The 17,332-nt window shown below is 53.1% G+C and overlaps 2 protein-coding genes across 5 annotated transcripts; both read left to right on the top strand.

Annotated features, from left to right (window-relative positions):
- The first annotated feature begins 500 nt into the window (after positions 1 to 500).
- Positions 501 to 11,086, top strand: LOC142849716 (uncharacterized). Its single transcript, XM_075972262.1, has 4 exons — positions 501 to 799; positions 1,609 to 1,752; positions 1,951 to 2,106; positions 10,802 to 11,086. Exons 1-4 carry the CDS (start codon positions 794 to 796, stop codon positions 10,913 to 10,915), a joined length of 420 nt encoding a protein of 139 aa, XP_075828377.1. The 5' UTR covers positions 501 to 793; the 3' UTR covers positions 10,916 to 11,086.
- A 335-nt stretch (positions 11,087 to 11,421) lies between these two features.
- Positions 11,422 to 16,658, top strand: Aldoa (aldolase, fructose-bisphosphate A). 4 transcript variants are annotated; one of them, XM_075972261.1, is made up of 9 exons: positions 11,422 to 11,532; positions 14,069 to 14,201; positions 14,299 to 14,510; positions 14,958 to 15,012; positions 15,108 to 15,268; positions 15,580 to 15,663; positions 15,760 to 15,934; positions 16,080 to 16,279; positions 16,373 to 16,658. In XM_075972261.1, exons 2-9 carry the CDS (start codon positions 14,090 to 14,092, stop codon positions 16,466 to 16,468), a joined length of 1,095 nt encoding a protein of 364 aa, XP_075828376.1. In that variant the 5' UTR covers positions 11,422 to 11,532; positions 14,069 to 14,089; the 3' UTR covers positions 16,469 to 16,658. The 4 variants fall into 4 exon arrangements, with proteins under 4 accessions (XP_075828376.1, XP_075828374.1, XP_075828375.1 ...); XM_075972259.1 differs by lacking the exon at positions 11,422 to 11,532 and adding an exon at positions 11,675 to 11,825; XM_075972260.1 differs by lacking the exon at positions 11,422 to 11,532 and adding an exon at positions 12,274 to 12,779.
- Positions 16,659 to 17,332: the final 674 nt, after the last annotated feature.

The raw sequence follows: 17,332 nt of genomic DNA, 5'->3' as shown, positions 1-17,332 counted from the left end.
GACTGACGCTGGTGAAGTGAGAGGGGCCTGGCAGAGAAGAAAGGGAAGGCCTTGGGGACGAGGAACCTGGTGATCCCCTCACTTGCAAGCTTTTATCGTGAGACGCCGTTGCCATTTAGTCAGAGCATCTGCTTTTTCGTGGGACTTGGGGGAGTCTTGCTCCTTGTCTACAATTGATCCTGCTCTTGCCCTTCTCCAGAAAATAAAGTTTAAAAACGCAGTATGTCTGAGGCAGGCAGTTCCCCCTTTGCAGAAGAGGGAGTGGACCCAGCCTGCCTCCTCCGACATCCAGCATCTGACGAACATCCTTCCTGAGCCAGCGGTGGCGAGAATTCGCTACTTCCAATTATGGAGGGAAAGCCGGGATGGTGGCGATTACCTAGGGTACGTGGTCGAAAAAGGCAAGGAGAGTACAATGAGGCGGGAATAGAGAGTTTGGGTCTCTGCGGCCGCCGTAGTAGCAGCAGCACTGTGGTCCCCTTGGCAACGGCAAGAGGCAAGAAGCAGCGCCAAGCTCCTGGGCGGTGCTGGCGCCTTGGCGGTTCGGACCCAAGGCAGCGTGCTATCTGTAAACGGCCCGCGGGACTTTGGGGACTGCTGAGGGCGTGGCTCAGGCGAAGAGAAGGTGCTGGATCCCGAGACCCCCGCCTGTCCAGCCGCCATCCGTGGGCCTCAGGTTTCCCCACTCAGGAAGAGAGGGAAGACTGGGCACCCCGGCCTAAGGGTACTCGGCTTTGAGCCCAGAATCTTCTCTTTTCTGCAGCTCCTGGACGGACTAGTGTTGACCTGCCCCATGGACGTGAGTCCAGTGCTATGTGCTCTCCTGCCTTTGAGCTTGGACTGGGGAGGGGGCTTTCTTTCTATCCAATACCTTTTAGCTCTGGACCAGAGCTGTGAGACAGTGCCCAGGGTGCACTTCCCGGGAGGTGGCACGTTTTAGGGATCCCTAGTAAGATAGTGTGCTAGCAATCAAAGAGACAGTAAGCAATACAAGCAGAGGCCTAGGGGCCAGAGAGAGGATGGAGCCTGATTGCAAGGTATGGGGTGGGGGACGGAGTAGCTAGGACTAGGATGGGGAAGCTTTGTCCCTGAAATAAGCAGTTGTTGGGAGTCGCTGGTGGAGATGCCAGGGCAGTCTGATGTGGAAAGAAATGAGTTAGAAGAAGCGGGGTGCACGGCTTTAATCCCAGCACTTGGGAGGCAGAGACAGGCGGATCTTTGTGAGTTCGAGACCATCCTGGTCTACAAGAGCTAGTTCCAGATCAGGCTCCAAAACTACAGAGGAAACCCTGTCTCGGAAAAAAAATAAAAAGAAAGAAATGAGTTAGAAGAGAGGCGAGGGCAGAGAGAGATGGGAAACCTGTCAGATCAGAGCTAGATACAAAAATCTGTGCAGAGAAGTGTTCTACAAAGGAGAGCAGTGTTTCACAGATATCTCTAAACTGACAGCAGGTACTTGATAGTAAGATGAGAATGGCTGAGATAGCCGAGGGACAGGGCAGAGGTGAGTCAGTGCCCTGTGGACCTCTCACCTAGCTCTGTGCCCCTCCTGGCATCCTGTACAGCTCTTGCCCCACCTCACACCCCTCCTCTTCTGTGCTTACCCAGACCTCCTCTGGCCCATGGAATCCAGCCCCAGCGTCCATCAGCAGCCCTCCCTTGCTGCTCCCCATCCCGGCTATCGTCTTCATCGCTGTGGGCGTGTATTTGCTGCTGCTGGGCTTGGTGCTGCTGACCAGGCACTGCCTGCTGGTGAGGAGCCTGGAGGGGCAGGAAGGGACCAGGAACCTGGTGATTAGTGTGTCCCCTCACCTGCCATTTAGTCAGCGTATCTATCCTTTCCGTGGGACCAGGAGAGCCTTCTTATCTCCAGTTAGTCCTTCCCTTGTAGAGAGGAGGGCTGCCTGTCCCTGCTGTCTGGTCCAGATCCTGAGTCTTGTCATCTCCCAGGCTCAGGGCTGCTGCACAGACTGCAGCTCCCCATGCAGGAAGCAGACTGCCTCAGAGACCCAGGACTGTTGCTGGAGCTGCGCAGAAGCCTGCGACTTCCCTCTGCCCAGTCCAGCCCACTACCTGGATGCCTGCTGCCCTCATCCCAGCGAAGCTGTGAGTTCCGTTCTTAACGCGGTCTTAACCCTCTGGCCTGGGCATGGTCCGGGCCTTCATTTCTTTGTCCAGCACATTTATTACTGAGCCCCAACCCTAGGCCAGGTACTGAGTCATAGGCAGACAGCTAAAGGCAACATGGCCGCATATCAGATTGTGTCTGGAGATGAATGGTACTTGAAAGAAAAGAAAATAGCATGACAGCTGGAGAAAGATGATTTGTGTGACGCGCCCAGTGCATGATCAGGCCTTTTTTTTTTTTTTGAGATAAGGTTTCTCTGTTATATAGTGCTGGCTGTCCTGGAACTCACTGTGTAGATCAGGCTGGCCTTGAACTCACAGAGCTCACTTGCCTCTGCTTCCCAAGTGCTGGGAATAAAGGTGAGAACCATCATACTGAGCCTCGTAATCAGGACTTCTGAACAAAGTAGTTAAAAGAAAACAGGGTTGTAAGTGAAGCGCTTGTCTGGTGTGGACCGGGACCTAGCACTGACCTCAACAAGACGCCTTCTGTTCGTTGGGAGATATATTCCAGAGAGCTCACTGCTGGAGGCTCTGTGCTGTTTCCACCAGCAACTCTGAGAGATGAGGATTTATTTAAATTTAACATTATTTAAAATTGTAAAATTTTGCTTGCAGCAGGGTCTTGCAGATAAGGCTAGCCTTAAACTCCTGGTCCTCTTGCTTCTGTCTCCTGAGTGCCGAGACTACAGGTGTGCGCCACAACATCCTGGCTTAACTGTAATTTTTTCACTTCTGTTTACTTCCTTGTGGTTAGTTTAAATTTGTGAGAGGAGTCTGTGTCCAGTGACCTTGGCGAGAAAGTTGCTTTGGACTTTGGCCTGAACCCTGCCACTGTTTCCGTGGGTCTGAGTTCCCTTTCCCCAGACCACTCTGGCTTTTCAGTGTGCTTCTAGGAGGCAGTGCTGTTCTTGCTTTATGCACATTAGCGCTTCTCTTCCCAAGTAAAATTAAATTTCATCTCAGCCGTAACCAGCTCTAGACTTCAGAGCCAGGGGCCCCCTTTGGTTCCGGAGACCTCGCTTCTAGCCAGCTGAAATGGCACGGGACCACAGCCTTCCAGACATATTTGCCTTTTAGAGGTTCTGTTCCCAGCAGGACTTCATAGGTGTCAAGACGGTGGAAGGCTTAATCTTATTTCTAAAATTAAATCATATTAATTATCAAGCAGGCTGGGTTTTTGCTGGTTTAGTTGTTTTGTTTGGCTTTGCTTTTTTGAGACAGGGTCTCACTATGTAACCCAGGCTGGTCTCATGCTCACAGAGATCCTCCTGCCTCTGCCTCCCCAGTGCTGGGATTACAGGTGGGTTTTATAATAAAAATCTATTTTTATTACTAAAGGTATTGTCTACGAAATACTCAGGTAGAAAGGCAAAGAGGTAGAGCACTCGGCTAGCGTCACAGGAAACAAGGGAGTGTGCAGAGATAGGAGGAGCGGTCATCTTCCAGGTGCTCCGTGAAGTTGCCTTCTTTGTGTGTGTACGCTACCCTCATGCTTCACCATGACTACCGTGCATTCCTCCCTCCCTGCAAAGATGGAGCTCCACCACACAGTCTGCTTCCTTATGACCATTCGCACTTGGCCATGTGTCCGTGCCTGAACCTGGAGGTATAGATGTATTATTCTGCTCTCCTTCTGCTCTCCTTGTGGAGGAATAAGAGGGCTTGGGGATGCTTGTGGCTTTCCCAGTGTTACACAGAAAAGCCTTGGCTCGCAAATGGCTCCACAGTTTAAGCTGCAATAGAATCCTCGAGGGAGAAGCTGACCTACAGAAGACAACAATTTTTACGTTTGTGGGTTTTAAAATGTTCAGTGTGATCAACCACCTTCTTGGACAGGGACTATTTTGGGCTCAGAGATTAAGACAACAGAGTTCCTGTCCTTGGAGTGATGACCTTCCTTAGCAGGGGGTAACAGACTGAGCCGCAGCAAATTCTTAGCTTGGATTGGCTGTGCTTGGTGCAAATCCCTGGCAGATGTTTTGACTTTCAAAATAAATGATGAGGGCTGGCGATACAACTGAGCTGGGAGGGTGTTTGCCTAGTGTGCTGGAGGCACTGGGTTGATTCCCAGCACCACGTAAACTAGGTGTGGATGCCTTCCGGTTCACAGGTGCACAAACACACACAAGGTCAGAATACTCATAGGCTCGAGATAACAATCAGAAGTTCAAGGTAAAGCTACGTAGGAAGTTCAAGGCCAGTATGGGCAAGCTACCCTATCTCAAAAATAAATTTGGGGGCTGGAGAGATGACCAAGCAGATAAGAGCACTGGCTGCTCTTCCAAAGGACCTGGGTTTGATTCCCAGCAACCACATCAGACTCAGAACTCTTTCTGAGTCTATTTGAAAGAAGATAGCCACTGGCTGGGTGGTGGTGGTGCATGCCTTTAATCCCAGCACTTGGGAGGCAGAGGCAGGCAGATCTCTGGAAGTTCAAGGCCAGCCTGGTCTACAAGAGCTAGTTCCAGGACAGGCTCCAAAGCTACAGAGAAACCCTGTCTTGAAAAACTAAAAAAAAAAAAAAAAGATAGCTGTTCATTCTCACTATGAAGCCACTGCTGAAACTTGCTGTGCAGAGGCACAAGGGATCCAGAACATCTATCTCAAGGAGTTACCATCTCCTTCCCTATCTGTCCACATGGGGTGACAAGTCAGGGATTCAGCTTCTCAGGAAAAGCGATGAGCTGAGGTGCTGAGGTTGACTGTGAGAAGACAGGGTCTCCCACCTGTTGGTGCAGGGCTTCAGAATCTCGTGGACCTGAGAGAAGACAGGGTCTCCCACCTGTTGGTGCAGGGCTTCAGAATTTCATGGACCTGAGAGAAGACAGGGTCTCCCACCTGTTGGTGCAGGGCTTCAGAATTTCATGGACCTGAGAGAAGACAGGGTCTCCCACCTGTTGGTGCATGGGCTTCAGAACCTTGTGCACACGAGAAACTGGTCCTGTCCAGTTCCTGCTGGATCCAGAAAGAGATGTAGAGTGACCAAGGGGAGGCCAAGCTCACCCCGTCCTTGATTTGTCTTTCCTCCAAGGATATTAAAGTGCCTCTGTTCTCCGGGTTCCTTATGGTAACAATGCCAGCCAAAAAGGTTACAGAGCCTGTCAGTTTGGCCAGTGTAGACACTGAGGCTCACAAAAGATTGGGTGACTCCCTCGCCTGGGGTCAGATGCACCAGCCAGACCACAAACCCGAGGTTTTCTTCCTCTCTGTAGGAGAGCCCTGCTCTCTGAATGATGGAGCCCTCGTTTCTTCCCTCCCTCATGTGTACAGTACACACGGAGCCACCGTGTGAGGCTTTGTGCTGACCCTGGGGGCTCAGCAAAAATAAGCCAGACCATCTCCTTGTGCTCCCAGGGCTTACAATGTGGTGAAGGGCAGAGATAAATGAGCAGACAGTTCTAGGCACAGAAGGGGGTGACCAAAAACAAGCGGGACCTCGCACATCAGGCCTCCAGGCCTCTCGCTCACTTGTAGGTAGGTCTGGGACAGGATTCTAGTCTGTACTTTTTAACAAGCTCCTGTAATTCGGATGTATGTTAGAATTAAGAACTACCACTAAAGCGGGGCATAGTAGCACAGGCCTTTGATTCCAGCACTCGGGAGGGAGAAGCAGACGGATCTCTGTGAGTTCAAGGACAGCCTGGGCTGTGTAGCAGCGAGTGGGGAAACCAGACGACAGGTGTGGCTCCCTTCACCGAGTGCTCACTAAGGATCTCATTTCGGTCCACTGGCACTCTGAAAAGTCAGTGCGATATCTGTCTCAGAGACGAGGAAACTGAGGCTCAGAACATAATTTAGCCAGGCAGAATTCACACCTAGGTCTTACTATTCTATTGCGTGAGCACCATCTAGCCAGTAAAATGTCCAGCCCTCCCGAAGTCCAAAAGGTAAACCCCACCCAAGAACACAGGGGTTAACAGGCTGCAGAGTCATTAATGTACTTAAAACAGCAGAGGTCTTCCAGGGCCCATTGCTCGTGAGAGTCAAGAAATCCATTAGCCAGTTATTAATGGCTGGACTAAACCCTTCTGTGAACAGAGCCAGAAGACGCTTTTAATACCCTCTTTCCTGAGGTAAGGGCAGTGAAGTGTTCTGGCCAGTGGCTCTGTACACAGAGTGGTGGTGCGGTCCTCTAGAAACCCACAGACCCCACTTCATCCCCAGAGATGCCCAAACCATGCTCTACACAAAGAAGCCACTTCTCTTTCCCCTCCACCGACAGCCTTCGCCCCTGTTGACAGTAACAGGCCAGTTTAGACCCCTTCCCCTGGGCTGGCTGGGCTCCCCCCCTTGCTGGAGCCTCTCCTGACAGCCGATCTCTCTGGTCATCTGACACAGTACCCCGAAATCTCAGCTGTTGGAAAGGTCATTTCCCTATTCCTGGCTTGGCCCGGTTTCTGATGCAACTGTGGCTGTCACTAGCTTTGCTCGTGGCCTCAAGGAGCCAGCCTTCTGTCACACAGCCACCGGGGTGTGTCCACGCCAGTACCTTGGCCTGCCTCCCATCCATGCCTGGGGCAGTTGCAGATCATCCCAGTCCCAGACCAGAGGAGCGAGGGTTAGCGTGTTGAATGTCCCTTCCTATCTCTCAGGACATTATGTCCACGAGACAGTCATCTCTCCTGGAGTTGAGAGGCCCTCTTCTGCCTTTCCCTAAAGAAGGCAAAGTGATATGCTTAGCTTAGTTTATACATTCAGCATCTATCTGTGGCTCAAACACCTGTTGAGCTTGTCTTCACCCTAAGTAGAGAACATGAGACCAACTGTCCTTGCCTTTGAAGCCTTAGAATGAAGCCAACATTCCTGGCCTTGGGAAAATAGGCACAGGGAATCCCAGGCCCAGGGAAACCAACTCCAGTTCTAGCCAGTTTCTCTTTGGTTGTGTTCTTTTGGGCAAATCACTATGCATTTCCATTTTGTTTTGTAAAAAGCTCCCTTCCCCATTCAGAGTGGTTCAAAAGTAGAGCATTTGCCTAATGTTCCTACGTCCTAGATTCTACGCACTGAGGGAAAAAAGCCTTTTTTCTTTAGATTTATTTTACTTTATGAGTGGCTTGCCTGAGGAAAACCCTACACCATGTGTGCCTAAGGACATCAAAAGGTGTCACAGCCCCTGGAATTTGGGATCTGGAGTTACAATGACTCTGAGTCACTATGTAGGTGTTGGGAACTTAACACAGGTCCTCTGGAAGAGCGAAGATTGCTCTTAACTGCTGTAGGTGGAAGCAGGAGGATTGTCAGGATTTTAAGGCCAACCTAGGTGTCATAGTTCCAGATTAGCATGAGCTATACAGTGAGAACCTGTCTCACAAAGGAAGGAGGGAAGACATCTTGCAGTTTGGTTTGATGCCAGCAAAGAAGTCCAACACCCAGAAGTTACCTTCATGAGGATCGAAATGTGCTCTCCGTGTCCTGGCTTCCTCTGGGTTGCACAGGGCTCAGAGCAGAGCAGAGCTGACCCCCCAAATTCTAGTCAGACTTAGAGCCAGTTCTTTACTGGTCTGCTCTCCTCATCCACGGAGCCCCTGCGCACTGGAACTTGGAGGCTAGTGGAGTAGGCTAGTGTGCTAGTGTGTGTCACTGCTGGAGTAGGCTAGTGTGCTAGTGTGTGTCACTGCTGGAGTAGGCTAGTGTGCTAGTGTGTGTCACTGCTGGAGTAGGCTAGTGTGCTAGTGTGTGTCACTGCTGGAGTAGGCTAGTGTGCTAGTGTGTGTCACTGCTGGAGTAGGCTAGTGTGCTAGTGTGTGTCACTGCTGGAGTAGGCTAGTGTGCTAGTGTGTGTCACTGCTGGAGTAGGCTAGTGTGCTAGTGTGTGTCACTGCTGGAGTAGGCTAGTGTGCTAGTGTGTGTCACTGCTGGAGTAGGCTAGTGTGCTAGTGTGTGTCACTGCTGGAGTAGGCTAGTGTGCTAGTGTGTGTCACTGCTGGAGTAGGCTAGTGTGCTAGTGTGTGTCACTGCTGGAGTAGGCTAGTGTGCTAGTGTGTGTCACTGCTGGAGTAGGCTAGTGTGCTAGTGTGTGTCACTGCTGGAGTAGGCTAGTGTGCTAGTGTGTGTCACTGCTGGAGTAGGCTAGTGTGCTAGTGTGTGTCACTGCTGGAGTAGGCTAGTGTGCTAGTGTGTGTCACTGCTGGAGTAGGCTAGTGTGCTAGTGTGTGTCACTGCTGGAGTAGGCTAGTGTACTACTGTGTGTGTCACTGCTGGAGTAGGCTAGTGTGCTAGTGTGTGTCACTGCTGGAGTAGGCTAGTGTGCTAGTGTGTGTCACTACTGGAGTAGGCTAGTGTGCTAGTGTGTGTCACTGCTGGAGTAGGCTAGTGTGCTAGTGTGTGTCACTGCTGGAGTAGGCTAGTGTGCTAGTGTGTGTCACTGCTGGAGTAGGCTAGTGTGCTAGTGTGTGTCACTGCTGGAGTAGGCTAGTGTGCTAGTGTGTGTCACTGCTGGAGTAGGCTAGTGTGCTAGTGTGTGTCACTGCTGGAGTAGGCTAGTGTGCTAGTGTGTGTCACTGCTGGAGTAGGCTAGTGTGCTAGTGTGTGTCACTGCTGGAGTAGGCTAGTGTGCTAGTGTGTGTCACTGCTGGAGTAGGCTAGTGTGCTAGTGTGTGTCACTGCTGGAGTAGGCTAGTGTGCTAGTGTGTGTCACTGCTGGAGTAGGCTAGTGTGCTAGTGTGTGTCACTGCTGGAGTAGGCTAGTGTGCTAGTGTGTGTCACTGCTGGAGTAGGCTAGTGTGCTAGTGTGTGTCACTGCTGGAGTAGGCTAGTGTGCTAGTGTGTGTCACTGCTGGAGTAGGCTAGTGTGCTAGTGTGTGTCACTGCTGGAGTAGGCTAGTGTGCTAGTGTGTGTCACTGCTGGAGTAGGCTAGTGTGCTAGTGTGTGTCACTGCTGGAGTAGGCTAGTGTACTACTGTGTGTGTCACTGCTGGAGTAGGCTAGTGTGCTAGTGTGTGTCACTGCTGGAGTAGGCTAGTGTGCTAGTGTGTGTCACTACTGGAGTAGGCTAGTGTGCTAGTGTGTGTCACTGCTGGAGTAGGCTAGTGTGCTAGTGTGTGTCACTGCTGGAGTAGGCTAGTGTGCTAGTGTGTGTCACTACTGGAGTAGGCTAGTGTGCTAGTGTGTGTCACTGCTGGAGTAGGCTAGTGTGCTAGTGTGTGTCACTGCTGGAGTAGGCTAGTGTGCTAGTGTGTGTCACTGCTGGAGTAGGCTAGTGTGCTAGTGTGTGTCACTGCTGGAGTAGGCTAGTGTGCTAGTGTGTGTCACTGCTGGAGTAGGCTAGTGTGCTAGTGTGTGTCACTGCTGGAGTAGGCTAGTGTGCTAGTGTGTGTCACTGCTGGAGTAGGCTAGTGTGCTAGTGTGTGTCACTGCTGGAGTAGGCTAGTGTGCTAGTGTGTGTCACTGCTGGAGTAGGCTAGTGTGCTAGTGTGTGTCACTGCTGGAGTAGGCTAGTGTGCTAGTGTGTGTCACTGCTGGAGTAGGCTAGTGTGCTAGTGTGTGTCACTGCTGGAGTAGGCTAGTGTGCTAGTGTGTGTCACTGCTGGAGTAGGCTAGTGTGCTAGTGTGTGTCACTGCTGGAGTAGGCTAGTGTGCTAGTGTGTGTCACTGCTGGAGTAGGCTAGTGTGCTAGTGTGTGTCACTACTGGAGTAGGCTAGTGTGCTAGTGTGTGTCACTGCTGGAGTAGGCTAGTGTGCTAGTGTGTGTCACTGCTGGAGTAGGCTAGTGTGCTACCGTGTGTGTCACTGCTGGAGTAGGCTAGTGTACTAGTGTGTGTCACTGCTGGAGTAGGCTAGTGTGCTAGTGTGTGTCACTGCTGGAGTAGGCTAGTGTGCTACCGTGTGTGTCACTGCTGGAGTAGGCTAGTGTGCTAGTGTGTGTCACTGCTGGAGTAGGCTAGTGTACTAGTGTGTGTCACTGCTGGAGTAGGCTAGTGTGCTACTGTGTGTGTGTCACTGCTGGAGTAGGCTAGTGTACTACTGTGTGTGTCACTGCTGGAGTAGGCTAGTGTGCTAGTGTGTGTCACTGCTGGAGTAGGCTAGTGTGCTAGTGTGTGTCACTGCTGGAGTAGGCTAGTGTGCTAGTGTGTGTCACTACTGGAGTAGGCTAGTGTGCTAGTGTGTGTCACTGCTGGAGTAGGCTAGTGTACTACTGTGTGTGTCACTGCTGGAGTAGGCTAGTGTGCTAGTGTGTGTCACTGCTGGAGTAGGCTAGTGTGCTAGTGTGTGTCACTGCTGGAGTAGGCTAGTGTGCTAGTGTGTGTCACTGCTGGAGTAGGCTAGTGTGCTAGTGTGTGTCACTGCTGGAGTAGGCTAGTGTGCTAGTGTGTGTCACTGCTGGAGTAGGCTAGTGTGCTAGTGTGTGTCACTGCTGGAGTAGGCTAGTGTGCTAGTGTGTGTCACTGCTGGAGTAGGCTAGTGTGCTAGTGTGTGTCACTGCTGGAGTAGGCTAGTGTGCTAGTGTGTGTCACTGCTGGAGTAGGCTAGTGTGCTAGTGTGTGTCACTGCTGGAGTAGGCTAGTGTGCTAGTGTGTGTCACTGCTGAATTCTCGGCGTGGAGAATTGCTTTGTTTCCAGAGAAGGTGGATGGAACCCTTTTTCCCTGGGCAGGGGGACCTCCCTTCTCCAGTTGGAGGAAAGCAGACCCAAGTCCTGGTGCTGCTTCATCCACCCTTCTCTTCTCCCTCAGGGTTGGGCTCCTCGATGTCCTCAATGCTGCCCCTTGTGTGACTGTGCCTGCGCCTGCCAGCTTCCGGACTGCCAGAGCCTCAACTGCCTCTGTTTCGAGATCAAGCTCAGATGAAGGATGGGAGTGGGGGGCTTGTTCTTTGGGGAGTGGCCAGCCCCTAGGGCCCCCTCTAAAATGGCCCTCAGGACACCACTGCTAGGCCACTGGAATCACAGCTGGCAGGTCCAGCCTAACCTGGGAGCCTTGAGTGGAGGGCCTGGTTCCCTGCAGGACAGGATTCTGAGAGCCCTTGGACAGCTGAATTCAGTTCCTTCGGAGGGCTGGAAGGAAAAGGGGCTGGTGGTCGGCCCAGTGCCCCTACCCCTCGCCCCCTCCCTCCCTGGTAAACTATATAAGTGAAGGTGAGGATGCCGGACGTCGCTCACCCAGGCAACCGTATGAGAGGGCTCTGCCAACCTAGAATATTAAGATATAGGGACAGCCAGTCGCAGCCTGCCTATAGACTCCCAGTTATTTTAAGAGGTGAGTATCCTGCCTGTATTTGCTCTTCTTAAAAAAAAAAAAAAGATACAGCCACCAGCAGGCCCAGAGAAAGAGGAGGGGACCAAAGGAGTCAGTGGGAGGCAACAACCAGACACCCCAGCAACCTTCCGACTTGCTCTGCCTTATAGATCCCTGGCCGGAGACTCTTCACCGCTCTGTTTTCAAGGAAGAGGTTCTTCTAAAGACCGGTGAGTGGGCAGGGGCACCTCCTCCCCTCCAGGCAACCCAAAGCTTCCTTTTTCTTCCCCGACTCAGGGGCCCCACGCTGGCATGAATGTCAGGAGCCTCAGGTTTCCCTAAATATAGGTCCCTGCCGCGGGATTCGTGGTGGGGAAAGGGCAGGGGTTACCGGGCAGGGACACTGGTGCGGGTGTCTGCCGGGGAGGGGTGGAGGAGAGGCGCTGCCTTATAACCCAGCCCAGGGCCTCCGGGCTCACTCGCTGCTGACCAGGCTCTGCCGGCTTCTTTCACAGCGCCACAGGTGGGCTGCTCGCCAGATCCCAGGGTAGGGATGAGGGCTGCAGATTGGGGTCTGAGGGAACTGGATGCTCTGAGAGTAAGTGGGTGGCAGAGAGCTCGGAGACGGATTTTTATTTTGGAGAAGAAAATCAGGTTCGGGGAAGACGAGTCTGGCTTGAGCCAGCCCCTGTCGATCATTTCCTCAAAGATGGTGTTTAGCTGTAGCGGGAGGTGACTCCCGCCAATCTGCAAGCTTAGTCCGGACCAGGCTAGGCCACTCTTTTGCGATGAGGCTGGCGCGCCGGTCCGAGGAGGCTTTGCCTGCGTACCCCGCTAGCTAAGTCGCCCTCTCCCACTCCTTGTGGGTGCTCGGGCCGGGGAGGGGCTGGTTGCGCCCCGTAGCCGTACGAGGCGGGCAGGCGCGGAACCTCTGGGTTCTTTGCAGTGACGTCAGGCTGCCACTGCGCAGGCCGGAAGCCAGGGGTCTAGAAGGGAGGCCAGCCACCATCTCCCTCTGACACTCCCACCCCCTCGCCAGCCCACATTCCGGCTGAGTCACGACGCTCGCGCGGGCGCCGAGCAGAAGCTGGGGGAGGGAGGGCCCTGGTGACCCGAGGGATGTGGCTCGAGTCACGTCCTAGCGAAGCGGAGGAGGGATCGGGTTCTGACCGCTCGTCTCCTCCCCAGCGCCGCCTCCTATCGTTGCATCTTGAGGCGGTGCCGTGCACAGTGCCTGCCTGCAATTGGACACTTAGTGTCCCAGCAAGGAAAAATACCCGCAGAGGGCGGAGCGGCGCCTTTAAATGTCCGAGGCCCCGCCTCCCGTCGTCACCCCCTCACCCCCCCTCAGCTCAATAGGCTGCGTTCTTTTGGAACGCACGCAGATCGGGGTTCTGGTGTCTCTATCCGCGTTCGCTCCTCCGTCCTTTCGCTCACCCACCGCCGTAGCCGGCAGACCCACCCCCTCCTGTGCCAGGTGAGCGCCATTTGACACGTGCGCGGGGAAGGGACCTTGGGGTAGGATCCCGGGCCGGTGGCGGGGGCAAAGCAGCAGTGCGGAGCCTCCATCCCCACGGCCCCTCGCTTCTCCCTTCTCTACCCCCACGCTCGCCCCCAGCCCAGCTTCTGCCCTCCAGCCTGCGCCCTGGGAGCGCGCTGCGCCACGAGCAGCTCCGTGCGCTGAGTCATGGCGGGGGAGGAAGCAAGATGATATGGAAAACTAGACCCCCTTTTTTTATTTTTGCAAGGACTCCCCCCACCTATGCAAACATTAGGGTCTCATTGCCAGTTCGAGGATCCCAAGAAGCGATGGGTGTGGGAAGGTCAGCTCGTATACTGCGTCAGGGTTCCTCGATGGGGTGGGGGAGTTTGCTTCGTTTTGGGGGAGCCCCTGTAGAGGAGGGGAAACTCCTCTCTGCCTTGCTCCGGGGCCCATTAACACCTCGCTATCTTTTCTTATCTTGTGACCTTGATTCTGAGCCTGGAACTGCTACAGCCGCACACACGGGAGCACTTTTCAGGGAAGGGGTGGGGCACGTGTCTCACTTCTACCCTTTCCCCTTGGGCAGTGTGGAGGCAAAGCTTCCTTTCCACCTGAGCTCCATAGCCCTTTCTCTGTTTTTGATTACCATGTATTTTTCCTAATATCCTTTTCCTAACACCCCACCCACACACACACCAGGAGGGAGAGGCCTGACCTTGGGGTGTCCTTGAAGCCAGGGCCAGACCTGGGTAGATTGCAAGGGACACCCCACCTCAGTCAGAAAATCTGGGTTCTATCTCCTCTCTTTGCTGTGTGACTTCAAACACAGATGATTTCTTTCTTGGGCTCTTTCAGATGATGGTATTGGGCTCTCTGCCCTATATGATCCTTATATTCTAAAATACTCCCGGTTCAATTTTGTTTCTAGGCAAGGTGACCCATGGCAACGCGCAAGCCAGATGGGTCCAGCTTCAACATGACCCGCCTGTCCCTGGCTCTGGCTTTTTCCTTTCCCCCAGTTGCCAGTGAGCAACCCCACTCTGAGCTGGGCAACACCCAGCAACAGACAGAGTTAGGAAAGGTACAGGAAGAGGCAGGTCTAGTATAGGGAAGTTGGGTGTACGGGAGAGCTCTGGGACAGGAAGTAGCCCAGGACCCTCAGGGAGTGGGGCAGGGGAGGTGGGGCTGCTTCCCTGCCCTCCAGGGAAGGAGTCCTCATTTACCAGGGGAGACTATAGGATGGCCCAACTAACCACTTGTCCCTATCTGTCTCCTTCCCTCAGGAACGTGCTGTCACTGGCACCATGCCTTACCCATACCCAGCACTAACCCCGGAGCAGAAGAAGGAGCTGTCTGACATCGCTCACCGAATTGTGGCTCCGGGCAAGGGCATCCTGGCTGCAGATGAGTCCACTGGTGCGGTAGAGGCAGGAGAAACGGGGAAGGGGCGGGGGATCTGGGGTTGGAGGTGGCAGGCTGATCCTCTTGTCCTTCCGCACGATCCTCCCTCCAGGAAGCATTGCTAAGCGGCTGCAGTCCATTGGCACTGAGAACACCGAAGAGAACAGGCGCTTCTACCGCCAGCTGCTGCTAACTGCTGATGACCGTGTGAACCCCTGCATTGGGGGGGTGATCCTCTTCCACGAAACACTCTACCAGAAGGCGGATGATGGACGTCCCTTCCCCCAAGTTATCAAGTCTAAGGGCGGTGTTGTGGGCATTAAGGTAAGGGCCCTGGAGGTGTAAGATTAGAGATGGATCTGGGGAAGCGGATTAATAGGGCAGGGATTGGGTGCTGAGTTAGCAGGGCCTAGGGATTTAGTATGGTCTGCTCCAGACTTAGGGTGGAACCCAGCTCCTTTTGCATGCTAGGCAAGTGCTCTATCTCTGAACTCTACGGCCCCCTATGGTTCTAAGGTGTTTCCTTATTTTACAGCTTGTTTAAATAAGATTTTCCTTATTTACAGCTGAAAAAGTCAAAGTGTAAAGCAGTGAAGCGGTTTGCTTAGTGAGAGGCTCCTCCAATTAATGTTCTCTCAGATAATACGTGTATCTTTCCTCATGGGACTCATAAAAAATATTTATAGGCCCTGAGAGGCTGCAGTGAGGGATGGAGCTGTTTGGGTAGAGGGCAGGATGGTAGAGCTGAATTGCTGCCCTGTATCCTGGCAGGTAGATAAAGGCGTGGTACCTCTGGCAGGAACCAATGGTGAGACCACCACCCAAGGTGAGTGTGATCTGCCTCCTTCCCTTCCTCACCAGCTCACCAGGGGCCTGGAGTGGAATCATGACTCTGCCTCTCTTCGTTTTGTTCCTCTTCAGGGCTGGATGGGCTGTCAGAACGCTGTGCCCAGTATAAGAAGGATGGAGCTGACTTTGCCAAATGGCGCTGTGTGCTCAAGATTGGGGAGCATACTCCTTCAGCCCTTGCCATCATGGAAAATGCCAATGTTCTGGCCCGTTATGCCAGCATCTGCCAGCAGGTGGGACTGAAGGACTGGGCCACAGTAGACCGCTTCCTACGCCATTCGGTTCCAGTGTGGGCTAGCTTTCTGTCCATCTGCCAGGACATCTCCCTCCCCCAGAGCAACTGTTCTCAATGCCAAACAAGTGGAGGCCACTCTGCAAAGCAGTGGTGGGAGGGAACGGGGTGGGGGGAGTGTGGGAAAATCTGAGGCTGAGGCTTTTGAAGCCTTGATTCACTATCATCATCAAGGTAACATCTTGGCTAAGGTGGAGATTAGTAGGTGGGGTTCCCAGTCAAGAGACCTCACTACCCTGTCCCTCCCCACAGAATGGCATTGTACCCATTGTGGAGCCTGAAATCCTTCCTGATGGAGACCATGACCTAAAGCGCTGCCAGTATGTAACCGAGAAGGTAGGTTAGGTTGCCTGTCTGTGGCCAGGGTAATGTGGGCTGGGTCCACTCACAGGTGATCCTTGTCCTTTCACTTCACACCCTGCCCGGTTCCAGGTACTGGCTGCTGTGTACAAGGCTCTGAGTGACCACCATGTCTATCTGGAAGGCACACTGCTGAAGCCCAACATGGTCACCCCAGGCCATGCGTGTACCCAGAAGTATTCCAATGAGGAGATTGCCATGGCAACTGTCACAGCCCTGCGTCGCACAGTGCCCCCTGCTGTCACTGGTGAGGCCCACTCCCTCATCTTGGTTGGTGAAGTGGATGGCTCCGCCATCACATTTGACCCCTTTCCAGGGTAGCTTCTGGCAGCTCCTCCCTGCCCTGCACCTCTAGTGAAAGCCCCCCCTTTCCTTCTGCCTTTGATCTCCAGGAGTCACTTTCCTGTCTGGAGGGCAGAGCGAGGAAGAGGCGTCCATCAACCTCAATGCCATCAACAAGTGCCCACTGCTGAAGCCATGGGCCTTGACTTTCTCTTACGGCCGGGCCCTGCAGGCCTCTGCTCTGAAGGCCTGGGGCGGGAAGAAGGAGAACCTGAAGGCTGCCCAGGAGGAATACATCAAGCGAGCCCTGGTAAGGCAGCGTGAAGGTGGGAGCGCGTGCCTGGGTGTTCAGGGGGACGAGGGCACCCAGAAGAACTCTCACCTGGTTTCTCTTCCCTTTTAGGCCAACAGCCTTGCTTGTCAAGGAAAGTACACCCCAAGTGGTCAGTCTGGAGCCGCAGCCAGCGAATCTCTCTTCATCTCTAACCATGCCTACTAAGCAGAGGTGATCCAAGGCTGCCCCATCAACACTCCAGGCCCCCGCCTACCCACTTGCTTTTGAAGAGGGGGCCTTCAGGCTTTCCCATCCATCACTCTTGCTGCCCTTGTGACTGGTGTGGTGTTGTCTGCGAATGCTAATTCTGCCATCCCTTCCAGCCCACTGCCAATAAACAACTATTTAAGGGCGAGTCTGTTGTCCATGTCTTGTAGGGTATAGGGGAACTAGGGAGGTAGCGAAGTTTAGGAAAGAGCCTTATTTTGGGTTCTTCCTGTGCCGTTAAAAGGATGGAGTAGGGCTTTGTTGGTCTGTGTATGTTTGGGTGAGGGTTTTGAGAAAGACTACTGTGAAGTGGTAACCCCTTGTAATTGAAGGTAACTGATTTGCTCACCTTCCAAGTGCTGGGTTTATAAGCATAGGGCACAGTGCCCAGTTTAAGCCATACTGGGACCCAATCCAGGGCTTCATCAATACTAGGCAAGGACTTGGCCACTGCGCTGTATCCCCAGCCCTCTCATTCCTAAATTAGGCTTTGTTATCTTGCCCAAGATAAAAGTTTATTGGTGGGATAAAGCAGCTGTTTCCCAATTGCGTGCAACATGAAATGGAATTACCAACAGCTTTTTAGGTTTTTGAGAACATGGACCTTTTTGAAGAATCGAATCTTCTCCCACACAGACAGACATGGATACACAATTTATAGGTCTGCACCTGCAGAACTCAGGTTCCGGGTTGAGAATGGAGCTTCTTGAGCTGCTGGTGTTCCTTGATGGCTAGAACAAGAGTCCCACACCAAACTACGGGCCAGTCTTTGGATCCTTGCCATCCAATGTTGGGTATAGGATTTTTTTTAAAGTGTCTGAA

The sequence above is a fragment of the Microtus pennsylvanicus genome, chromosome 5 (assembly GCF_037038515.1).
Source record: "Microtus pennsylvanicus isolate mMicPen1 chromosome 5, mMicPen1.hap1, whole genome shotgun sequence".
Lineage (NCBI taxonomy): Eukaryota > Metazoa > Chordata > Mammalia > Rodentia > Cricetidae > Microtus > Microtus pennsylvanicus.
Note: the sequence above shows the minus strand (reverse complement) of the source record. Positions and strands in the feature narration are given on the sequence as shown.